The following is a 26,673-nucleotide window of genomic DNA, read 5'->3' on the forward strand; positions in this document are numbered from 1 at the left end:
TAAAATATATGCTTGATTGAAGGAGACAAGGTAAATATGCAGCTTTTATTTTGTAGTCCTAAACTCTTTCTACCTCAATTAGTAAACCATATGGTAACATACCTTCGATAGAGAGGCTCAATAGTTATATGAATCAGCTTGCAAATAGCAAGGGCTATTAGTTTATGTGAAGCTGCATAGTATGGAGGCATCTGATCCATAATGCTCTGCGCATGCTGCCAATCACCAATCTTTAACAAGGCTTCCAACAAACCAAGTTTTTGGTTGTCAGGTGGCTAAAATGGAACAATTATAGCAAAAATACTCAGAATACAGACACCAATAAATATTTAAATATTTTTCATTTAAAAAACTAAGCCAAATAACACAATGTATGTCAACAACAGTTTCCATTCATGGCAAATTCAACAGTATTTTCTGGAAAGCACAATCAAGTTTTTTAGTGACTGAAAAAAGGAATAACAGGATCTGCTTTTTCATTTAGCAGACAAAACAACAGTTTACAGACTTAGAATTAAATTCAGTTCTACTTAAGGTTCTACTGTGCCACAGGAAACTAGAATTCATCTTTGAGAATCCCTTCAGGACTTGAGAGACACTATACACAGAGCACAAATATAGTCAATACATGTGTGATATTATCTAGAATACATTCTGCAATTTATATAGGAAAAAACATGACAGCCTCATTTGGGAGGTGCCAAAACCATGTTTGCAAATTAGTATTCCACAAACTAGCTTTCATCACAATCAAAACTAAGAAATTATTCTTCCACAAGTTGATTAACCATCACAAGTTGAATTTCATAATTCTAAATCCAGAAGACAACATTTACCAGAATAAATTATATACCTTCTCCACTTTCTCCTCTTCTTTTTCCTTTTCTTTCTCTCGCTCGTCAATTTTATCAGAAGACAATACAACCATTGTAAGTTTTCTAACGATCTGCTTAGCTTCTACAATTTCTCGTTTGTGTTCATCCATAATGCAATTATCAGCTGGAAGAAGCTAAAAATGGTTCATTAAAATTTCATAAAATAGCTAATACTATTTGCACATATAAAAAGCAAACATTACTCTCAATTGATAAAACTGTACATAAGAAGTCTGGTCTATTTATGACCATAATTTCCCTTCCCCCTAATTTTCATATTAACCTGACAAGGTTAAATACCTGAATTTGTACACTTTTTAAACTCAGGTAGCAATTCAAAGTTTCATCTCTTCTGTTAGAGGTCCTAAATTAATATAATACTACAACAGTAGTGCCTACCATTGGATTTATTAGTTTATCCAAGAAAATGCGCACCTGTTCAATTAAAAATGTCAGAGATTTCCCCTTTAAAGGCCAAACTCCAAATTAAATAAAATACTATATACAGATCCAATCTGGGAGAGGTAAACTATTGATTTACATAATGGGGCAAATTTGATTCCTCTAAATGAAAAATCTTAAGTCAAAAAATTATGAACAGCTTGACATCTCACTTTTCATTTTCTAGACACCTATTTGACTTAAGTCACAAACTAGTTTTTAGTTTATTACAAAAGAAAAAGTATCAAGTGGATAGTTGACCCTCCATTATGAAAAAAAGGATCAATTATCTCAAGTACAGCCATCTTGTATGAGTGGAAGATGGTTAATATGGACATTTCATAAATAGACACATATCCAACTAACCATTATTGAGTCATTTTTGCTAGGCACTATGATGATAGCTCACTATTCCTGCCCCTAGAAATGCAAAATCTATTTCAATAGATAAATCTAACACTAACTAAAAAATTAGTAAATAATAAAAGGAGACACAGTGAGGGGCTTCCCAGGTGGAGCGGTGGTAAAGAATCTGCCTGCCAATGCAGGAGACACAAGAGATGCAGGTTCAATCCCTGGGTCAGGAAGATCCCCTGGAGTAGGAAATGGCAACCCTCTCCAGTATCCTTGTCAGGAAAATGTCATGGACAGAGGAGCCTGGTGGGCTCTAGTCCATGGAGCCGCAAAGAGTTGGACACGACTGAGCACATGCACAAGGAGACATAGTGAAATATTAAACTACATACTATAGACTTTATCCCATCAGTCAAAAAAGGGGAGTGGAAGAAAACTCATTATGGACTGGTGCAAGGAGGTAAGCCAGACTTTTTCTCATTCCTTATTCTCTCCACTGCCAATCAAACCCATTTTTATTGCTCTACTTATATACCTATCATATATCTACCACAGATTCTCATCTTTTACCTAGTCTACTTCAATTGCCTCTGAAATCTCCCATTACAGTGGGTTAACTCTAAGTTTTTAATTATAGTTCTCTCCATTTCTAGTCTTGTGTATTTTGAAAATATGGTATTAGCTATATATAAAGGTTATAATGATCATGTCTTTCTAGTAAAAACAACTTTATTATTATAAAGTGATTCTCTGTTCTGTCTGACAAGAATAATTTCCCTGGTATATTTTCCCACCCTTTTACTTTCAACCTTTCTTTGCCCTTAGGTTTTAGAAGTCTCATGTAAACAATAAACTGGTTTTTAATCCCATCTGAAAATCCCTGTCACTTGAACAGGAATACTTTTAAACTCTGCTTATATTTATAATTAAGCTGAAAAATATCAGTAATAAATCTATCATCATTTTTGTACTTTCCATTTGTTCTAAAAGTCTACATTTGCCTGTATAAACTCATACTTATGTCTTCAGATTCTTCTTTTTCTAACCAGTTTTTCATGTTTTCAGTTTGTACATCCTTGTCTACACTAAATCTTGAATGGCTGTCTACTATCAACAAGAAAAAAATCCAAACTCCTTACCATGGCCCCTAACAGCCCTTCACAGTTTGGCCTCCAGTCTACTTCTCCATCCTCATTTCCCCTACATATCATCCTAGGCTCCAACCACTGTGAGCTTCTCAGTGTTCCCCTAAGGGGATAATTAAATCTTTTCAAACCTCTTGCCTTTATATTCAGTTAATTCTACCTACAATGCTTTCCACCTATTTAAGCCTGGCCAACACCTACTCATCTATCAAGTTCCCAGTTGAATGTCAGTAGTTTGGAGAAGCCTTTCAAAATCCCTCAATGACAGAGATGGTCACTACCTATTTTGAGCCCTCAAAGCACTATGTGACTATTTCCAATAAAGTACTTATAGAATGCAAAATGTTTTCTCCCTTGCTAGACTATGACTGCTTCCAAGAGACTGATGAAATTTCATTCAGCTCTGTAACCATAATATGTAATGACAGGCAAGGAAGTTAGAAGTTAGAAAATGATTTCAAAGGCAGTGAAGATGATGTCAGTTTTGAACAGTTCATAGATATCCTAACGCACAACCTAATAAAACAAGAAATTCTATACTACAAACCTAGTGTTTTCAAACTGACAGGCTAAGCTGTTGCTAAACTAGAGGTCATCTATCACAACCACCTACACATTCCTCTAGATCCTGCAATAAAAAACACCAGAGAAGCTATCTTTTAAAAGTACATGAAAAGTACCAAATTCATCCTGAATCCTCAAAATTAACATTTAGAGGAAAAGGAAGAACTATTTAGTTAATCCCATATTTCCCATAATCCGTATATAATACAGAAGTCTAAAACCACATTGATTAGAACTTGGCCTCTCTCTCCATGACATATGCCTTGATGACAATTAAGAACTTTAACTTCACAGTCCACCTTGAATTCTGTAGCAATGACAAAAGGTATTTCATTTCCATGGTTCCAATAAACTAAATTCATTCACTTTAAAAAGCAAACACAAAGCAATAATGTAATAGGGCTTCAAAAATTAAGACTTGAGAGTCTAGAACCAATCTTGGAGTGCTATATGGCTACCTCCTCCTCTTCCCCACCCCTGGGATGAATAACCAAATATTCTTAGCAACCCACTTAACTTACATGTACATAAAGATCATCTAAATCAATAAGGTTAAATTGTAGAAGTACGGCTGCAACTCTGTATAAAGATGAAGGAGTCTCTCCATTTGGTTCCTTGAAAAACAAAAGAAAAGTTTCTATTTAGTGCAAAAAGTACAACTAAAATCTATCTTTTTAATCTACCAATAATTAAGAACAATTAGACCAAATAACTCTAGGGCAAAAATAAGCTTCATTGCTCTTCCTGAACATGAATAACATCCGAATTCAGGACAAATATAATCATGTGACTATCTCTTTTCACATTGGTACAACTGATGAACACAAGAAACACAGTTTCAAAAATGGACACACGCTAATATTTGAATAAAATCTGAAACTTGTGAGATTTTATACTGCATAATACTTTGGGTTTCTGTTTATATGTGGGTTTTCTTAACTTGCTTTTTCAAGTACTTCTCAGTGGAGTTGCAGATAGACAAGACTGACAAATTTGGAAGTGTGGAACCATCTGTGTCTGCTTTATACTCTTCTCCCAGTTCTTGTATTTCTTGGGTTCTGTGCTAAGTATATCTGCTTGTCAGCTGACTTCCCCTTCAAAACGGGTGTCTGTACTTCTTCCCTGGTAGCTCAGACAGTAAAGAATCTGCCAATAATGCAGGAGACCTAGGTTTCATTCCTGGGCTGAGAAGAGCCCCTGGAGGAGGAAATGACAATCCACTCTGGTATTCTTGCCTGGAGAATCCCATGGACAGAGGAACCTGGCTGGCTGCAGCCCATGGGGTTGCAAAGAGTCGGACACCACTGAGGGATTAACACTGCTACTACGATATTTATTACACATGGATAATCAAACATTTTAAAACTAGGAATGACCAATCCCAGGCCAGCTCTATTGGTCCTACAGAGAAACAGATGGATCTCTGTCATCAAGATGACTTGCGCTTAATTTTTAAATGGCTTGGGGTCAGATGAATAGAAGAATGAAGTGAGGACAACTGGCAATTACTAAATGGCCCAATGCAAATAAAAAGCAAATGGTGACAATACATTATGTTCTGCTTCTTTTGTTTTAATTTATTTTATTGGAGGCTAATTACTTTACAATATTGTATTGGTTCTGCCACACATCAACATGAATCTGCCACAGGCATACATGTGTTCCCCATTCCTGAACCCCCCTCCCACCTCCCTCCTGTACCATCCCTCTGGGTCATCCCAGTGCATGAGCCCCAAGCATCCTGTATCGAACCTGGACTGGCAATTTGTTTCTTATATGATATTATACATGTTTCAGTGCCATTCACCCAAATAGTCCTACCCTCTCCCTCTCCCACAGAGTCCAAAAGATTGTTCTATACATCTGTGTCTCTTTTGCTGTCTCGCATACACGGTTATCGTTACCATCTTTCTAAATTCCATATATATGCGTTAGTATGGTGGCTCAGATGGTAAAGCATCTGCCTGCAATGCGGGAGACCTGGGTTCGATTCCTGGGTCAGGAAGATCCCCTGGAGAAGGAAATAGCAGTCCACTCCAGCACTCTTGCCTGGAAAATCCCATGGATGGAGGAGCCTGATAGGCTACAGTCCATGGGGTCGCAAAGAGTCAGGCACGACTGAGCGACTTCACTTTCACTTTCACTTTTCACTGTATTGGTGTTTTTCTTTCTGGCTTACTTCACTCTGTATAATAGGCTCCAGTTTCATCCACCTCATTAGAACTGATTCAAATGTATTCTTTTTAATGGCTGAGTAATACTCCATTGTGTATATGTACCACTGCTTTCTTATCCATTCATCTGCTGATGGACATCTAGGTTGCTTCCATGTCCTGGCTATTATAAACAGTGCTGCGATGAACATTGGGGTACACGTGTCTCTTTCCATTCTGGTTTCCTCAGTGTGTATGCCCAGCAGTGGGATTGCTGGGTCATAAGGCAGTTCTATTTCCAGTTTCTTAAGGAATCTCCACACTGTTCTCCATAGTGGCTGTACCAGTTTGCATTCCCACCAACAGTGTCAGAGGGTTCCCTTTTCTCCACACCCTCTCCAGCATTTATTGCTTGTAGACTTTGGATAGCAGCCATTCTGACTAGTGTGAAATGGTACCTCATTGTGGTTTTGATTTGCATTTCTCTGATAATGAGTGATGTTGAGCATCTTTTCATGTGTTTGTTAGCCATCTGTATGTCTTCTTTGGGAAAATGTCTGTTTAGTTCTTTGGCCTATTTTTTGATTGGGTCGTTTATTTTTCTGGAATTGATTAGGTCCCGTTTGTTAATTTTTCCTTTTATTTCCAATATTCTGGGAGGTGGGTCGTAGAGGATCCTGCTGTGATTTATGTCAGAGAGTGTTTTGCCTATGTTCTCCTCTAGGAGTTTTATAGTTTCTGGTCTTACATTTAGATCTTTAATCTACTTTGGGTTTATTTTTGTGTGTGGTATTAGAAGGTGTTCTTGTTCCATTCTTCTACAAGTGGTTGATCAGTTTTCCCAGCACCACTTGTTAAAGAGATTGTCTTTTCTCCATTGTATATTCTTGCCTCCTTTGTCAAAGATAAGGTGTCCATAGGTACATGGATCTATCTCTGGGCTTTCTATTTTGTTCCAGTGATCTATATCCTGTCTTTGTGCCAGTACCATACTGTCTTGATGACTGTGGCTTTGTAGTAGAGTCTGAAGTCAGGCAGGCTGATTCCTCCAGTTCCATTCTTCTTTCTCAAGATTGCTTTGGCTATTCAAGGTTTTTCATATTTCCATACAAATTGTGAAATTATTTGTTCTAGCTCTGTGAAAAATACTGTTGGTAGCTTGATAGGGATTGCATTGAATCTATAGATTGCTTTGGGTAGTATACTCATTTTCACTCTATTGATTCTTCCGATCCATGAACATGGTATATTTCTCCATCTATTAGTGTCCTCTTTGATTTCTTTCACCAGTGTTTTATAGTTTTCTACATATAGGTCTTTAGTTTCTTTAGGTAGATATATTCCTAAGTATTTTATTCTTTTCGTTGCAATGGTGAATGGAATTGTTTCCTTAATTTCTCTTTCTATTTTCTCATTATTAGTGTATAGGAATGCAAGGGATTTCTGTGTGTTGATTTTATATCCTGCAACTTTACTATATTCATTGATTAGCTCTAGTAATTTTCTGGTGGAGTCTTTAGGGTTTTCTATGTAGAGGATCATGTCATCTGCAAACAGTGAGAGTTTTACTTCTTCTTTTCCAATTTGGATTCCTTTTATTTCTTTTTCTGCTCTGACTGCTGTAGCCAAAACTTTCAAAACTACGTTGAATAGTAGTGGTGAGAGTGGGCACCCTTGTCTTGTTCCTGGCTTTAGGGGAAATGCTTTCAATTTTTCATCATTGAGGATAATGTTTGCTGTGGGTTTGTCATATATAGCTTTTATTATGTTGAGGTATGTTCCTTCTATTCCTGCTTTCTGGAGAGTTTTTATCATAAATGGATGTTGAATTTTGTCAAAGGCTTTCTCTACATCTATTGAGATAATCATATGGCTTTTATTTTTCAATTTGTTACTGTGGTGTATTACATTGATTAATTTGCAGATATTGAAGAATCCTTGCATCCCTGGGATAAAGCCCACTTGGTCATGATGTATGATCTTTTTAATGTGTTGTTGGATTCTGATTGCTAGAATTTTGTTAAGGATTTTTGCATCTATGTTCATCAGTGATACTGGCCTGTAGTTTTCTTTTTTTGTGGGATCTTTGTCAGGTTTTGGGATTAGGGTGATGGTGGCCTCATAGAATGAGTTTGGAAGTTTACCTTCCTCTGCAATTTTCTGGAAGAGTTTGAGTAGGATAGGTGTTAGCTCTTCTCTAAATTTTTGATAGAATTGAGCTGTGAAGCCGTCTGGACCTGGGCTTTTGTTTGCTGGAAGATTTCTGATTACAGTTTCAATTTCTGTGCTTGTGATGGGTCTGTTAAGATTTTCTATTTCTTCCTGGTCCAGTCTTGGAAAGTTGTACTTTTCTAAGAATTTGCCCATTTCTTCCAAGTTGTCCATTTTATTGGCATATAATTGCTGATAGTAGTCTCTTATAATCCTTTGTATTTCTGTGTTGTCTGTTGTGATCTCTCCATTTTCATTTCTAATTTTATTGATTTGATTTTTCTCCCTTTGTTTCCTGATGAGTTTAGCTAATGGTTTGTCAATTTTATTTATCCTCTCAAAGAACCAGCTTTTGGCTTTGTTGATTTTTCCTATGGTCTCTTTTGTTTCTTTTGCATTGATTTCTGCCCTAATTTTTAAGATTTCTTTCCTTCTACTAACCCTTGGGTTCTTCATTTCTTCCTTTTCTAGTTGTTAGGTGTAGAGTTAGGTTATTTATTTGACTTTTTTCTTATTTCTTGAGGTATGCCTGTATTGCTATGAACCTTCCCCTTAGCACTGCTTTTACAGTATCCCACAGATTTGGGGTTGTTGTGTTTTCATTTTCATTCGTTTCTATGCATTTTTTGATTTCTTCTGTGATTTGTTGGTTATTCAGCAACGTGTTGTTCAGCCTCCATATGTTGCCATTTTTAATAGTTTTTCTCCTGTAATTGAGATCTAATCTTGCTGCATTGTGGTCAGAAAAGATGCTTGGAATGATTTCAATTTTTTTGAATTTACAAAGGCTAGATTAATGGCCCAGGATGTGATCTATCCTGGAGAAGGTTCTGTGTGCCCTTGAGAAAAAGGTGAAGTTCATTGTTTTGGGGTGAAATGCCCTATAGATATCAATTAAGTCTAACTGGTCTATTGTATCATTTAAAGTTTGTGTTTCCTTGTTAATTTTCTGTTTAGTTGATCTATCCATAGGTGTGAGTGGGGTATTAAAGCCTGCCACTATTATTGTGTTATTGTTAATTTCCCCTTTCATACTTGTTAGCATATGTCTTACATATTGTAGTGCTCCTATGTTGGGTGCATATATATTTATAATTGTTATATCTATTTCTTGGATTGATCCTTTGATCATTATGTAGTGTCCTTGTCTCTTTTCACAGCCTTTGTTTTAAAGTCTTTTTTATCTGATATGAGTATTGCTACTCCTGCTTTCTTTTGGTCTCTATTTGCATCAAATATCTTTTTCCAGCCCTTCACTTTCAGTCTGTATGTGTCCCCTGTTTTGAGGTGGGCCTCTTGTAGACAACATATATAAGGGTCTTGTTTTTGTATCCATTCAGCCAGTCTTTGTCTTTTGGTTGGGGCATTCAACCCATTTATATTTAAGGTAATTACTGATAAGTATGATCCCATTTCCATTTACTTTATTGTTTTGGGTTCCAGTTTATACACCCTTTTTGTGTTTCCTGTCTAGAGAAGATCCTTTAGCATTTGTTGGAGAGCTGGTTTGGTGGTGTCGAATTCTCTCAGCTTTTGCTTGTCTGTAAAGCTTTTGAATTCTCCTTCATATTTGAATGAGATCCTTGCTGGGTACAGTAATCTGGGCTGTAGGTTATTTTCTTTCATCACTTTAAGTACGTCCTGCCATTCCCTCCTGGCCTGAAGAGTTTCTATTGAAAGATCAGCTGTTATCCTTATGGGAACCCCCTTGTGTGTTATTTGTTGTTTTTCCCTTGCTGCTTTTAATATTTTTTCTTTGTGTTTGATCTTTGTTAATTTGATTAATATTTGTTGGGGCGTTTCACCTTGGGTTTATCCTGTTTGGGACTCTCTGGGTTTCTTGGACTTGGGTGATTATTTCCTTCCCCATTTTAGAGAAGTTTTCAACTATTATCTCAAGTATTTTCTCATGGTCTTTTTGTCTTCTTCTTCTGGGACTCCTGTGATTTGAATGTTGGGCCGTTTAACATTGTCCCAGAGGTCTCTGAGATTGTCCTCATTTTTTTTTAATTCGTTTTTCTTTTTTCCTCTCTGATTCATTTATTTCTACCATTCTATCTTCTATTTCACTAATCCTATCTTCTGCCTCCGTTATTCTACTATTTGTTGCCTCCAGAGTGTTTTTGACCTCATTTATTGCATTATTCATTATATATTCACTTTTTCATTTCTTCTAGGTCCTTGTTAAACCTTTTTTGCATCTTTTCAATCCTTGTCTCCAGGCTATTTATCTGTGATTCTATTTTATTTTCAAGATTTTGGATCATTTTCACTATCATTATTCGGAATTCTTTATCAGGTAGATTCCCTATCTCTTCCTCTTTTGTTTGATTTGGCGGGCATTTATCCTGTTCCTTTACCTGCTGTGTATTCCTCATCATCTTGTTTATTTTTCTCTTCATCTTGTTTATTTTGCTGTGTTTGGGGTGGCCTTTCTGTATTCTGGCAGTTTGTGGAGTTCTCTTCATTGTGGAGTTTCCTCACTGTGGGTGGGGTTGTATGGGTGGCTAGTCAAGGTTTCCTGGTTAGGGAAGCTTGTGTCAGTGTTCTGGTGGGTGGAGCTGGATTTCTTCCCTCTGGAGTGCAATGAAGTGTCCAGTAATGAGTTATGAGATGTCAGTGGGTTTGGAGTAACTTTGGGCAGCCTGTATATTGAAGCTCAGGGCTGTGTTCCTGTGTTGCTGGAGAATTTGCATGGTATGTCTTGCTCTGGAACTTGTTGGCCCTTGGGTGGTGCTTGGTTTCAGTGTAGGTATGGAGGCGTTTGCTGAGCATCTGTCAATTAATGTTCCCTGGAGTCAGGAGTTCTCTGGTGTCCTCAGGATTTGGACTTAAGCCTCCTGCTTCTGGTTTTCAGTCTTATTTTTACAGTAGTCTCAAGACTTCTCCATCTATACAGCACCATTGATAAAACATCTACGTTAAAGATGAAAAGTTTCTCCACAGTTAGGGACACTCAGAGAGGTTCACAGATTTACATGGAGAATAGATGAGGGAGGAGGGAGTTAGAGGTGACCCCAATGAGATGAGGTGGAATCAAAAGAGGAGAGAGCAAGCTAGCCAGTAATCACTTCCTTATGTGGGCTCCACAGTCTGGACTGCTCAGAGATGTTCACAGAGTTATACAGAGAAGAGAAGAGGGAAGACGGAGACAGAGGTGGCTAGGAGGATAAAGGGGGGAATCAAAAGGAGAGAGACAGATCCAGCCACTAAGCAGTTCCCTAAGTGTTCTCCACCGTCTGGAACACACAAAGAGATTCACAGAGTTGGGTAGAGAAGAAAAGGGGGAGGGAGGAGATAGAGGTGACCTGGTGGAGAAAAAGGAGAGTCCAAAGGGGGAGAGAGCAGTCAAGCCAGTAATCTCGCTCCCAAGTAAAAATGAGTACTGAAGATTGGGTTCTTAAAGGTACAAAATTGATAACAAATACCAAAAAGCAAAAATTAAAAATCTAGAGTAGAGGTTGGCTTTTCAAAAATACAATATTAAAGGAAAAAAAAAGAAAAAAACAAAGTCACAAAAATTATAAATATATATATATATATATGAAGTTTGCTTTAAAAAAATAGGGTCTCTTTTTTTTTGCAAAGTAATAGTAGGTTATAAAAATGAAAATTAAAGGAGTAATAGAGGACTTAAAAAAAAGAATGATAGTAAAAATAGAAAAAATATATCTAGGACTTTCTCTGGTGGTGTTGTGGGCAGTGTGGGGTGAGTTCATTTTCAGATAGTTCCTTGGTCCGGCTTATATTTCTCAAGATCTATAGACCCCTTCCTATGTAGTCGGTACTAACTACAGGGTTTTAATCTATTGCACCTGTCACTTCCAAGGCTCTTCTGTTTGCTGGTCTCCAGTGTCTCATTTCTGCCCTGACACAAGGGGGACGTGGTGGACACTTTTTTAGGCTCACTTGTTCAGTCACACTGTGGGGAGGGAGGGACGCTGCAAACAAATAACACTGGCATGTGCTCGCAGTGTCTCAACCACACTGGGCCTGCCCCCGCTCACGGCGCATGAGCCCTCCCTGCCCACACTGCTTAGGCTCTAGGTTGCACCACTGGGAACCATCGGAGGCTTGCCCTGGGCTGCATGGACCTCCTAGATCTAAGCCACTCAGGTTCAGGCACTCAGGTAGTCCTCAGAGGTGCAGACTCGGTTGGGCCTGCGTTTTGTGCCCTTCCCAGGTCTGAGCAGCTCAGGTGTTTGGTGAGCACGGTCGCTGCGACTTATTGCCTCCCCCATCCCTGCCACTCAGGTTTTCTGGCTGTACAGCTGGCGCACCTTCTCAGGCGGATGTTGACTGTCCAGAACCCCAAGAAGTCTTAGTTAGCAAAGAAGCCTGCTTGCAGTTTGGTAGTTAATGTCTCTCTGGGGCTGTGATTGCCCCCTTCCAGCTCTGGCTGCCTGTCACCGGAGGGGGATGGTCTGCAGCCGGCTAGCTCTGCTCAGTCCTTTGTTCTGTGAGCAGGCCTGGTGGTGTCTTAGGTTAGGGCTTTTCGCGTGGTAGCTATCCCACAGTCTGGTTTGCTAGCCCAAGTTAGTTCCCTCAGATTGCTCTTGGGGCATTCAGGCCCAGTTCTTACTCTAACCAATGCAGCCCGGGGCCTCCCTCCCCAGCCCCTGCTTGCTAGTGGGGGTGCAGGCGTCTGCACTGCTTCTCCGCTGGGGGAGTTACTGTTGGGCACGTAATCTGTGGGTTTTAATTATTTATTTATTTTTCCTCCTGGTTATGTTGCCCTCTGTGGTTCCAAGGCTCGCCACAGTGAGAGTGTTTCCTGGTGTTTGGAAACTTCTCTCTTTTTAAGACTCCCTTCCCGGGATGGAGCTCCATCCCTACCTCTTTTGTCTTTTTTTTTGTCTTTTATATTTTTTCCTACCTCCTTTCAAAGACACTGGGCTGTTTTTCTGGGTGCCTGCAGTCCTCTGCCAGCATTCAGAAGTTGTTTTGTGGAATTTACTCAGCGTTTAAATATTCTTTTGATGAATTTGTGGGGGAGAAAGTGGTCTCCCCGTCCTATTCCTCTGCCATCTTAGGACCACCCCCCCATGTTCTGCTTCTACTCAACACTGATCTTTATGAGTAAACCTCCTCCCATAATTGTGATATGTGTTATGCACATATGAAGCTAATGAAACTAACAAATACATTTTAAAAGGCATTATTTCACCATGATTTTTAAGACAGATTAAGTCCTCAACAACAGTTTGATTTTAATTGTTTTTAAATGGCTATTTTAGTATCAAAACATTTTTTCCATGAAAACAAATGGTGGTCATGGTTTCAGAGCAAAACCACAAAAGCTCACTGACTTGAATCCACCAGGAATATTCACATTTCCCCCATTAACTCTGCTTAAGTGTGCCACAAGAAGCCTCCAACTCTCAGGGTCAAATGTCAATTCCTGTACTCTGATCTTCATATCGCTCTGCACAATCCCTGTTCTGTCCTCTCTCATGCATCCACATTCTTAAAGAACTTCTATGGAATCCTCTGGAATTCAGGACCCATCCTCAGCAAAACCCCCTATGCCTTGAAACTCTTCTCTAAATGTATCCTCTCAACCTCTCCTCCCCCCTTTCACCTTAACATTTGAACAGAGCCTAGCATTCACTAGGAACACCACTCCCACTGTAACCCAGTCAAGTGATGGCTATTTTCCCTGGACCCCTCACAATACTAGGACTGGAGGTAGGGTATGAATCATCTTTTTTTTTATATTTGTTTTCAGACTACTCTCCATCATGCTCCCTAAAGCCCACCCAGCTTTGAATTTTCTATTGCTCCTATCCTTCACTATTCTTGTGATCTAGTTTCATTCCGCTGTGGTCCAAGAAAATATTTTGCATGATTTCAATGTTATAAATGTATTGAGACTTGTTCTGTTGTCTAATATAAGGTCTATCCTGGAGAATGTTCCATGTGTACTAGAGAAGAATGTGTAATCTACTGTTGTCCAATGGACTGTTCTATATATGTCTGTTAAGTCTAACTGGTTTACAGTGTTGCTCAAGTCCTCTATTTCCTCTCTGATAATTTGTCTAAATTTTTCTATCCACTAATGAGAGTGGGGTATGGAAATATCCAATAGTTACTGTAGAACTGTCTATTTCCCCCTTCAACCCTGCTAATGTTTGCTTCATATATTTTGAGGCTCTGTTTGGTGCATATACAGTTATTAACTGCTTTATGTTCTTGATAGGCTGACCCTTTATCAATATATGTCTTTTGATATCTATTATAAAAAAATTTGACTTAAAAGTCTATATAGCAACCCCATCTCTCCTGGATACTGTTTGCATTGGTTATCTATTTACATACTTTCGCTTCCAATATATTTGTATCTTTGGATCTTAAAGTAAGTCTCTTATAGATAACATATAGTTGAATCATGCTTTTTTCCCCTCTCATTTTATTACAATGAATTTTAACACTATAGAAAAGTCATGTGATCTTGGTGGGTCTGGATCTTGCTTTTTTATACATTCTGCCAAATGCTGCTTTTTAATTGCAAAGTTTAACCCATTTGCATTTAAATAATTGGTAATGAGGAAGGACTTCTGCCATTTACTGTTTCCTGTCTTATTTTACTGTTTCTCATTTCCTCCATCACTTTTTTAGTATTTTTTTAAATTCCCTGTTCCTTTCCTCTTCTATTTATTTTTTAAGTATTTTCTTAATGGTCACCTTGAGTGTTAACAATTAACATTCTAAACTTATAATAACATATTTTGAATTAATATCAACTTAGCTTCAATATTATACAAACTGTGCATCTATAAACCTCTATCCTTCCCCCTTTTATATTGTCACACATTGTGTGTCAACTAGATTATAATTTTTGTTTTATTCTTTTGTCTTTTAAATCATATCAGAAAAAAGGAGAAACTACAAATCAAAAATTACAATAATATTGGCTTTTATATTTAGCTATGTAGTTACATTTACTAATGTTCTTTATTTTTTCATATGGCTTGAAGTTACTGTCTAGTGTCCTTTCATTTCAATCCAAAGGACTCACTTTAGCATTTCTTGTACGGCAGGTCTGCTAGCAATGAACTCCCCCAGCTTTTATTTTGGAATATCATAATCTCTCATTTTTGAAGGATAGTTTTGTTGGATATAGAATTCTTGGTTTCATTCTTTCAATACTTTACATAGTCCATTCCACTGCCTTCTGAAGAAATCAGCTGTCAATCTTATTGAGGTCACTTGTATGAATGAGTCACATCTGTTTTGCTGCTTTCAAGATTCTGTCTTTGACTATTTTATATATATATATATATATATATATATAAAATATACTATATTATAATTTGACTATAATGTGTCTCAGTATGGATCTGAGTTTATCCCATGTGGTGTTCCTCAAGTTTCTTAGATGTGTAGATTCATATATTTCATCAAATTTGAGAAGGTTTCCACCATTATTTTTTCAAATATGCTGTCCTTTTCTCTCTCTCTCCCCTCTACCTCTTGGACTCCACAATATACATACTGACACACTTTTTTTTTTTTTTGGCTACACCATATATGGGATCTTAGTTCTCTAAACAGGGATTGAACCCAGGGTCACGGCAGTGAAAGCATCAAGTCCTAACCACTGGACAGCCAAGGAACTCCTCACATATTGGTATACTTGATGGTATCCCATAGGTCTGTTAGGCTCTAATATTTTTCTTCATTCTTTTCTGTTTCTGCTCCTCAGACTATATAAGGCACCACTGGACACTGTGTGGCAGGGTATACCATTATCCAAAAGGTATTTTTAGGAGATTCCCACGGATGGGATCTTCCCTGGACTCCCTGGTGGCTTAGATGGTAAAGCATCTGCCTACAATGTGGGAGACCGGGGTTCAATCCCTGGGTCGGGAAGATCTCCTAGAGAAGGAAATGGCAACCCACTCCAGTATTCTTGCCTGGAAAATCCCATGGACGGAGAAGCTTAGTAGGCTAGTAGGCTATAGTCCATGAGGTTGCAAAGAGTGGGACAAGACTGAACGACCTCACTTTCACCCTAGCCCGAGGGATGCTCCCAGTCAGGCAAAACAAAGACAAGCCCTTGCACCAATCCTTCAGGGAGTAGCCAGACAGGCCAAATTCTTTGAGAACAATTCTTTATATCCTCAGGCATTAGCAATCTGTAGTAGGAATGCCTGCTTTTATCTTCACAGCTACCATCAATCTGGGTGTGAGATAGTAGGCAGGCAATTTAAAATGCCACAGAGCTCTCTTATCCCAAACAGCAGCTTCTTTCTTCACCAAATCATTTCTTGGTTGTTTAAGTTTTTACTAAATTCCAGAGTTCTGTGAAAGTTGACTGACAGTTTTTTTGCCAGTTCATCAGTTGCTTTTCTGAAGGGACAGAGCTCTGAGTTCTGTACTCTACCACTTTTAGTTATGTATTATTGTTGTCATCTATGGACCCCTGGGTCACTGCCTTTACTTAGCAATGAATGACCTTAGCTTTTGATTCAGTGTCACTTTCTCCAACTCTATTCCTTTCTTAATTTTTAGAGATTATCATATACATGCTAGTGATACTTCCAACATGCTGGTTTCTTAGTTCCTTGAATTCCACTCTTGCAAAGACCTCCTCTACTCTATTTTAGCCATTCACTCCATATCCTAAATTCTAATATTACCAATAGCTACAACTCCTCAAAGTACTAATTTCACATATCCACCCTCAAGTGGGTCCTTAATGTCACTGGCCAATTATACTCTTATTTCTCTAGTCCATTCACTCTCATACTCTCTTACGCAACTATTTCCTACTTTCTCTTCTAAGCTCCAATACCTCCTCTATCATTCCCTTTCTCATCTGATGAACTTGCTTTCTATTTCAGCATGAAAACTGGATCAATCAACAGGACCTCTACAAATTCTCACCATCAGATCTATCCACCTACCAACAAGTGTACCCACATATGCTACCTTTCCACCTGTTATTATATGTGAATTCCCTGTGGTCCTATATAAAGTTCATCCATCACTTACGCTATAAGCTGCATTCTATCTTATTCAAGAACACTAATCCAATAATTCACTCCTCTTTCTCCTACATCACCAGTTTTCTTTCTGTTCAATCATTCCCATCAACACATGAACAGTCTCTCTCCTATCTTCAAAGAAAATCTCGAGTTCACTTCCTCAGTTACCCCTCCATTTATCTGTGCCTCTCTGTAGCAACTCCTTTATAGAGTTGTCTATTCTCATTGTCTCTAATTCCATTCTTCCCATTCTCTTTTAACATCACTCAAACTCTACAAATATGGCTAGTTTTGAACTCCCTGCTAATAAATCCATTTTTCAGTCCTCATCTTAAATGACCTGTCAGAGACATTTAACAGACTTGATCACTCCTTCTTCCATTTAGCTTCCAAGATACTATATTCTTGTTTTCCTCTTACCTTACATGTGTTCCTTCTATATCTCCTTTGCTGGCTCCTCCTCTTTTCCCAGGCCCTTTAACATCAGAGTACCCCAAGGCTCAGCCTTTGGTTCTCTTATCCAACTTAATGATTTCATCCAGTATCACAACTTTAAATATCATCTATGTGCTTTTGGCACCCACATTTCTATCTCTAGCCCTTTCTAGTTCAAGTGCTTTCTCCAGCACACCAAATCCAATATCCAGTTATTTGCTCAACATCTCCACTTGGATATCTGAATCTCTAACAGGTATTTCAAACTTAAGATGCCCAAAACTGAATTCCTGATTCCTGCCCACAGTACTCCAAACTCATTCCACCTGAAATTTACCCTATCTCAGGTGATGACGAAAACTATCTTTTTAGCTGCTCAGTCCAAAAAAAAAAATTTAGGACAGTCTCTAACTCTACTTTCTCACATTCTATATCTAATCCATCAGCAAATACTATTGGCTCTACCTTCAAAATATATTCAGAACATTATCTACTTCCACTACTACCATAACCATATTGATTCTTTGAAAACCTAAGTCAAAATGCATATGTACACACTCTTTTTGTCTCTCTCGTCTCTTTCTCACACACACATCACTCATGTCACCATTAGATGTGTCTACTAAAGAAACTCCTTACTCTGATGGCTAGTAATTAATGTGGGGGAAAAAATGAAGTATTTGTCTGTCTTTCTAGTAGGAACTGTACTGCAGAATAACCAAACAACTCAAGTTAATAAGGGACAACTGATGGCTCATAAATGTAGACGGCAAGATAAAATTAGTGAACCAACAATTTGGAACACCAAAGGAAATAACTGACTCAAAAAACTACCATCCATGTAGTTACATTACACTTAATGAAAGATTGATGAAAAACTGGATATTCACATGTTACCAAATATCAACCTACAGATAACTTGCTGTTGACAAGATGGGGAAATGTCATTGTATAATGGAGGGATTATATTGTCATCAACTTACTGAAATATTAGAAGTCAGTATTAGATGCTATGCAATATGAAACATATAACACAACCTATGAAGTATTTTTGCCACTAATATTTTACCTGAACATAGTCGAGCCTTTAGCCCTAACTTCAAGCATATAAGAAAAACAGGGGATAAAGAACAAATTAAACCAACCACAAAAAGCAATTAGATAAATCCAAAAGGTGGAGTCCTCTTTGGGAATTTCTCTTCAACAAGTGACTGCCATTAATGGAAGGGGTGGGGGAAATTATTCTAAACTGAAAGAGAGTAAAAAAATCCCCAAAATCAAATATTATATTTGTGTGGTCTTTGACTGGATCATCATTTGAACAAACCAGGTGTAAAATGCATTTGAGGGACAACTTGGAAAATCTAAATATGGTCTGAGCTATGATAGCAGTCTAGTTAGATATAAAATTAGTATCATGGTTGTATAGAAAAATGTCCTTACTGTTAAAAAATACAAATTAATGTATTGTTACATTCATGATCTGTAATATAAATTAACATTTCCCCCCCAAATTATACCAATGTGTTAATAAACATACTTCTAGGTGATAGAGTTAAGGGTATTCACACTATTCACTCTTTTCTATATGTCTAAAAATGTTCATAATAAAATTAAAAGGTAAAAGAAAAACAAAATGAAAAAAACTACACCAGATCATATCATTCAAAACCTCCACTGGCTTCACTGGGCACTGGAAGTCAGAAACCTTGCACCAGTCCACGTGATATGGTCCCTCATCTTTGACCTCAGCCACTACCGCTCTCCCACTCAATCACTCTCATCCAGCCACACTGGTCTCCTCGCTGTTATTCAACACATTAGGCATGCTCACACCTGAAGACTGTTGCCCTAGCTGTTCTCTTTGCCTGGAGGCTCTTCCAAATATCTGCAGTTTACACTCTCACATCATCTGTTTCTTTGCTTAAATAAACTCACCTTTTCAAAGAGGTCTACTCTTACTTTTTTGTTTAAAATTGCCACTTCACCACTCTAGTACTCTCATTCTTCCTTATGCTGCTCTCTTTCTTCTTTTGCCCCCTCTCATTGATCACCTTTGCTTAGAATATAAGCATCATGAAGGCAAGGATTTTTATTTGCTTACATATGTAGTCGCAGCACTTAGGACACTACCTGACACATAGGAGGTGTTCAGTCAATATTCCTTAAATGAGTATATTAGGGTTATAATAGTGCATAACACCATGGTACCGCTATTACTGTGTTCTGAATCAAGAAACCAAAAAGCTGGGACAAGAGTGAGAGTCATCATCTCCTTCTTCTTCCTGTGGCAAGATAAACCCAGCCAAGTTTGTCTTTCAGTATCCTCACACTTTCTAGTACTCCTTTCTTCTTGCCCTTCGTGCTGACCCTAAACCCTCTATTCCAGCAATCTCTGTTAAGGGAACTGAATCAGCCCAATTTTCCAAAGTCTGTTCTAAAACTGCTTATATCCCTACCAACTTTCCAAGTCAAGACATCCAGTACAGGTAATCCCAGGTTGAAATCAGAATAAAATCACTCTGACTTTATAGCAGAAATAATTACCTTTGCCTAGAAGTCCTAGCATTAAGGAAAAAAAATTAAAAGAACCCTGTTAATCCCAATAACTTCCAATTGGTGAAAATATGGGTTGTGGACAGGGGGAGTAAACATTTTCAGGAAGTGATGGCAGGGGGTTGGGGTGGGTAGACTTAGGCAAGAGACCAGTACACAGGGTGAGCATACATGCTTAGGAACCAATTCCCCAGGTTAGAAGCCCTCAGCAGTTCTTGATTTTCGTGGCTTTTCTTACTTTACCTCACCAGACTACAAATTATCTAAAATCTCTTACATTTCTTCCCCTGCCCTCAGTGGTCCTTAAGATTACAGATTCCCAAAATAAGATTGCTCAGGCAATAAAAATAAGCAAATGGTGTTATACAGAACAATACCAGGGTTACTCTTTCCAATAATAGGTTATTTCTAAATCAAATATTTTTTGGTTGGGCATTTCTTATGTAAGACAAAGGCCCCATTATCTCCTTTTTTTTAAAAAAGGATCATTCCGTGCTCGCTTCGGCAGCACATATACTAAAATTGGGACGATACAGAGAAGATTAGCATGGCCCCTGCGCAAGGATGACACGCAAATTCGTGAAGCGTTCCATATTTTTTGAATGGATAAGAAAGCTGTGGTACATATACACAATGGAGTATTACTCAGCCATTAAAAAGAATACATTTGAATCAGTTCTAATGAGGTGGATGAAACTGGAGCCTATTATACAGAGTGAAGTAAGCCAGAAGGAAAAACATAAATACAGTATACTAACGCATATATATGGAATTTAGAAAGATGGTAACAATAACTCTGTATACGAGACAGCAAAAGAGACACTGATGTATAGAACAGTCTTATGGACTCTGTGGGAGAGGGAGAGGGTGGGAAGATTTGGGAGAATGGCAATGAAACATGTAAAATATCATGTAGGAAACGAGTTGCCAGTCCAGGTTCGATGCACGATGCTGGATGCTTGGGGCTGGTGCACTGGGACGGCCCAGAGGGATGGTATGGGGAGGGAGGAGGGAGGAGGGTTCGGGATGGGGAACACATGTATACCTGTGGCGGATTCATTTTGATATTTGGCAAAACTAATACAATTATGTAAAGTTTAAAAATAAAATAAAATTAGAAAAAAAAAATAAAAAAAAAAAAAAAAGGGATCATTCCAACATTGGTTAACCCCCAGGGATATTTTAATTCAGTTCAAAAAGTGTTACCATTATGAGGAATAGTCTCATACAGAAAGTTTTAATTCTAAAACTGATATTCAACTAACAATACTATATTAAGCAGTAGGTCATCATTATTCACTGCAATAAGCCCTGAAACCCTCAGTCTCCAAAGTCCTAACCTATATTCTAATTAATCATGCTCAAGTTAAATTTCAGCTACCCTGTCACTTCAGCAGTTGGCTTCATGTTCTCAAATCCAAAACAATCAAGGTGCAATTAAACACCTGAACTTCTCTTTCTCTATACTAAGAGTAGACTCCCTGGCTGCCAGTAGGAATAGGAATGACTATCATCACTAATTTTTAAACAAAGGTGAAATGCCCTTGCCCCAAATCCTTGACACTTCTCTTGTTTGGTACCAAAAAGCTATATGCTTTTAGTTCTGAACTAAGTTATCTTCTGGAACATTATAGAGAAATGGAAAAATTAAGATAACCAAAGGCAGTAGGTGGATTATATTTGAGAATCCTAAAAGAAGCTGTCCTTCTATCCTGAACTTGAGCTCTCAGGGATAGGAATAGACACTCTTTTCCAGAGTATCCTCAGTGCTTAACACAAAGCAACAACATACCATAAAAACTCAGTAAATGAGTATTTCCTGACTAGTTGAAAATCCCAGGCAGGTAGACAAATCAGAAAAGCCAGACCAGAAAGACAACAGAGGCCTTATTACATTAAAATCCGCCACGCTATTGAGAAAATTATCTTCCTAAAACACAGATCATTCAACTTTTACTACAGGCTAAGCAATAAAATCAATCAAGAGAAATCAGTAAAATATAGACCCTGTCCTAAATGACTCACAACCTAGCAAAGGAGACAGACACAGTTTATTCCAATATAACCTGATAAGTGCTAAAAGTCTGAGTTAAGTTTTATGAGAACAGAATTTAAGAAGTGACTTAAACTCTGCATGGGTGAAGTGTCCACCAAAAACTTTTATAGTTCAAGAAGTACTTGATCTTAAAGAATAAATAAGAATTTACAAGATGAAGAAAAGACAGATGAAAGGGGTGGGTAAGTACATTTTCCAGTTATAAGGAACTGCATTTAGACAAAGGTCTATACATAGCAATGCCCATACCAAAGTTCAAGTAACAGCTAGTAATTTAATATGACTAGAATATTAGATGTGACTGGAAAAAAATTACTAAAGATAAGGCTGGAAAGAAAGAATGGGACTAGATTGTGAAGAGCCTTTTCTGCTACATTTAGAAGTTTGAATTTCATCCTGCCAGCAAAGATTTTTAAGCAGTGTGTTAATTAGATCTCTTTCAGCATGTAACAGTAGTACATCCATAATATGAAAGATGGATTGAAAGAGAAATAATCAGAGGCCACAGATCTGCAAGATAACTACGCAGTGGTTTAAGTAAAAAATGATGCAAGATAGGCCTCAAGAATTTATTCACATCCATAAAAAATTTCAATGGTAACTACCCATATGATAAAATTCTAACTCAACACAGCATTCAAGGCTCCTGACAATCTAAAGTTGTGCCAACCTTTCCAACCTCACTTCCTGTCCCTTTTTCCCCCATATCTTACAATCCAGCCACATGAGACTAAGTACCATTTCTTCAACTTGTTATATACATTCTGTCTCCCATGTCTTCATTCACACGCTATTTGTTACTTCTGCACAGACAACTCTCAACAAACTCGTACAGCCTTCAAGCACCAGGTTCCAAAAAAAAATGTTATATCTGTAAGTCTTCCCTGACTCCATCTCTCTCAAGGCAAAAATTTATTAGGCTTTCTTCGAGGCCTTCACATCACATCATTCATACCACTAATGTAGTTTCTTATCCCTTCTACTAAAATGGCTGAGCTGAAACCAATCGTTTACAAATAAAATTCAAAGTAAATTTGACATATAAAATCACAAAATTTATACACACACACATATACATACACACACATTTTTTTTTTACCTGATAAAACTTGAATTTGAACCCAAGAATATGACACAGTGTTTGCGGTTCACACATACTCATGTAAGATTCTAATAAAGATATAAAGAAGTCATCGTGTTCTGGCCTGCATTCAAACACTTCTAAAATGACATCCAGAACTCTATTGGGATCCAGATTAAAGCATCCTGTAACAGATGAGATATACACAAATTCAAAAGTGATTATACATCATTTCTAGAAAAATCATTAACTTTCAGGGACAACTTACATAAAATAAAGACAACTTCTTTTACAAGTTTGCCTTCTCTGCCCCAGAGGGAAATCTTCTTTTTCAAGGTCATCAAGACAACCCCCCACATTTTACAGATGAGAAACATGACTTTCCCAGGATTACAGAGCAGATTACTAACACAGCTGAGCCCAGGACCCTGTGACGCTAAGTGAACCTTCTATGCCACATTATCTCATCAATTCTTGTTTACTCACACTAGTGAAAGAGATTCACATTTTTAATTCTTATCAAAATATGAAAATCAAACAACGTGTTTTACAAGTTAGACAACTTTTATGCAGAACTATTTGGAATGTGGATAAACAAGTTAGAAGCTCAGGTTTGTGAAAGTAGAGCATCATTTTTAGAATCATATTTTAGTTTATCTTATATACACAACAAAGCTACAAAAAGTAATTATATATTGATAGTTTTTGGCAGTAATTCTAAAGGAAATCAGGTACACTGCTGATACTAAAGATATGAGAATACCAAGGGGCTGGGGACAAAACACAAGCAAACAGAGAAGTAAGAAAACAATCTAGGTAGATCAGGAAAGAGAAGGAAAGAAGCACTTAATAGGGACTGATGGTTACTTACCCTTGCTAATCTCCTAGAGTAAGTTAAAAAGGCCAATAGACATGAATTTAATAAACATTCCTATCAGCCACTCTACTCTCGATACTATTATTACCTCTATTTGCATTCATCTTCAGCTGTTACTATAATCATATTATAGTGCAGTTAGACCCTATGTGCATTTGAGAATGCAACCATTTACACATAATAAACAATGCAAAATAAAAAAGACAAATCATTTAAATGATATAGTCAAAAACAGATCTTGCTGTGATTTACGTCATAGAGTGTTTTGCCTATGTTTTCCTCTAAGGGTTTTATAGTATCTGGCCTTACACTCCCATTGGTGGGAATGTAAACTGGTACAACCACAATGGAGAACAGTATAGAGGTTCCTTAAAAAATTAAAAACAGAACTATTAGGTTGGTGCAAAAGTAACTGTGGTTTTGCATTGTTGAGCTTTGCCATTTGATATTAGAATGCATTCTTAAATAAATATGCTTATGTTCTGTATCATTTTAACGTGCATTTCTCACTTTATGTTTTTTGGCTAGTAACTTATTACTTGCTATTTATTTCATATGTATTTTAGACCAGGGAAATGATGTTAGACAAAAAGCAAATTTGAGCAATTTTCTTATTTGAATTCAAAATGGGTCGTAAAGCAGTGGACACAACTCGCAACATCAACAACGCATTTGGCCCAGGAACAGCTAACAAACATACAGTGCAATGGTGGTTCAAGAAGTTTTGCAAAGGAGACAAAACCCTTGAAGATGAGGAGCACAGTGGCTGGCCATTGGAAGTTGACAACAACCAAATGAGAGGATCATCAAAGTTGATTCTCTTACAACTACATGAGAAGTTACCCAAGAACTCAATGTCGACCATTCTGTGGTGATTTGGCATTTGAACAAATTGGAAAGGTGAAAAAGCTTGATAAGTGGGTGCCTTGTGAGCTGACTTGCAAGTCAGAAAAGTCATCACTTTGAAGTGTCCATCTTCTCTTTTTCTATGCAACAACAACGAACCACTTCTCGACTGGATTTTGACATGCGACAAAAGTGGATTTTATACAACAACCAGCGATGACCAGCTCAGTGACTGGACCAAGAAGAAGCTCCAAAGCACTTCCAAAAGCCAAACCTGCACCAAAAACAGGTCATGGTCACTGTTTGGTGGTCTGTGTGTGCCAGTCTGATCCATTACAGCTTTCTAAATTCCAGCAAAACCATTACATCTGAGAAGTATGCCCAGCAAATTAATGAGATGCATGGAAAACTGTAACGCCTGCAGCCATCAATGGTCAACAGAAAGGGCCCAATTCTTCTCCACGACAACACCCAATTGCACAGCACACAACCAATGCTTCAAAAGTTGAACGAATCGGGCTATGAAGTTTCACCTCATCTGCCATGTTCACCTGACCTCTCGCCAACCAACTACCACTTCTTCAAGCATCTCGACAACCTTTTGCAGGGAAAATGCTTCCACAATCATCAGGAGACAGAAAATACTTTCCAAAGTTCACTGAATCCCAAAGCACAGATTTTTATGCTACAGGAATAAACAAACTTATTTCTCATTGGCAAAAATATGTTGACTGTAATGGTTCCTATTTTGATTAATAAAGATGTCTTTGAGTCTAGTTATAATGATTTAAAATTCAGGGTCCAAAACCGCAATTACTCTTTCATCAACCTAATACCATAAGACCCAGCAATCCCAATCCTGGGCATATACCTGGAGAACACCATAATTCAAAAAAAATGCATGCATCCGAATGTTCGTTGAAGCACTATTTACAACAGCCAGGATAATGGAAGCAATCTAAATGTCTATCAACAGATGAATGGATAAAGATGTGGTACATATATACAATGCAATATTACTCAGCCATAAAAAAAAATGAAATTGTGCCATTAGCAGAGACATGGATGGACCTAGAGGCTGTCACACAGAGTGAGTCAGAAAGAGAAAAACAAATATTGCATGATATCACTTATATGTGGGATCAAGAAAAATGGTACAGATGAACTTATTTACAAAGCAGAAATAGAGACAACAGATGCAGAGATCAAACATATGGACACCAAGGGGGAAGGGGGAAGTGGGATGAACTGGGAGACGGAGACTGACACATACACACTACTATGTATACAATAGATAACTAATGAGAACCTACTGTATAGCACAGGGAACTCTACTCAAAGTTCTGTGATGACCTAAATGGGAAGGAAATCCAAAAAAGACGGGCTATATGTATATGTATAGCTGATTCACTTTGCTGTACAGTAGAAACTAACACAACATTGTAAAACAACTATAATAAAAATTAAATTTTAAAAATTAATTTAAAAAATAAATGATATAGTCAATTTCATCCACCATTCATCTCAAAATAATATATGCTGATGACCCAGAGTGAGCACATCACTCTGCTGTTCCCTCAGTTTATATCAGTTCCCTTATGCCTTGTGAATGGAATTCTTGTATTTTTAATAACAGATTTTTCATTAGGCATAGCCCCTAATACAAGCTAACCACTTCATCTGCGGCAAGCAAATAAACACTGATTTATTCTAATGCTGGAGCAAAAAAGAACACTGTCAATTGAGGGAGAGTTGTTGGGTCTAACCACTGTACATTATGGATGACTTAGAGGATTTTTCAAAGAAAATTCTTATATAATGTATTAATGATTTCTCTATTAAAGAGTTACTTTTATTATCTCCACACTTAAGTGTATTAAATGCTATAAAGCTAATGTCTAATTTGCAGTATCTTAGCCATCACTTAGAAAACCAAACCCTCCAAATTTAAGTATTTCTTTCTTCCTTTTATGAAACCAAAGCTTAGAATACATTTTTCTTCCACTTCTCATACTAAAGAAAGAAAGGACCAATACAATGATCATCTTATAGAAAAGAGCTCGACTTTCATAAATTCTCCAGAGATGTT

The 26,673-nt window shown here is 37.6% G+C and overlaps 1 protein-coding gene and 1 non-coding gene across 17 annotated transcripts in view; one reads left to right on the forward strand and one right to left on the reverse strand.

The window, feature by feature from the left end:
• Nucleotides 1–26,673, reverse strand: part of THOC2 (THO complex subunit 2) — a 118,782-nt gene that overhangs the window by 53,430 nt on the left and 38,679 nt on the right. For all 16 annotated transcript variants that reach the window (XR_011565149.1, XR_011565148.1, XR_011565151.1 and 13 more), the window contains exons 8-11: nt 22,880–23,046; nt 3,901–3,993; nt 854–1,009; nt 103–275 (exon numbers count right to left, since the gene is read on the reverse strand). Coding sequence is in view for 12 of the 16 variants with exons in the window: in XM_070783631.1 (XP_070639732.1) it covers nt 103–275; nt 854–1,009; nt 3,901–3,993; nt 22,880–23,046 (589 nt within the window). In the remaining 4 variants the exon portion in view is untranslated. The remainder of the gene's footprint in view (nt 1–102; nt 276–853; nt 1,010–3,900; nt 3,994–22,879; nt 23,047–26,673) is intronic.
• On the forward strand, nt 20,217–20,323 carry LOC139181840 (U6 spliceosomal RNA). The gene has a single exon (XR_011565568.1). It is a non-coding gene; the product is annotated as a U6 spliceosomal RNA (small nuclear RNA).

The sequence above is a fragment of the Bos indicus genome, chromosome X, assembly GCF_029378745.1.
Source record: "Bos indicus isolate NIAB-ARS_2022 breed Sahiwal x Tharparkar chromosome X, NIAB-ARS_B.indTharparkar_mat_pri_1.0, whole genome shotgun sequence".
Taxonomy (NCBI): Eukaryota; Metazoa; Chordata; class Mammalia; order Artiodactyla; family Bovidae; genus Bos; species Bos indicus.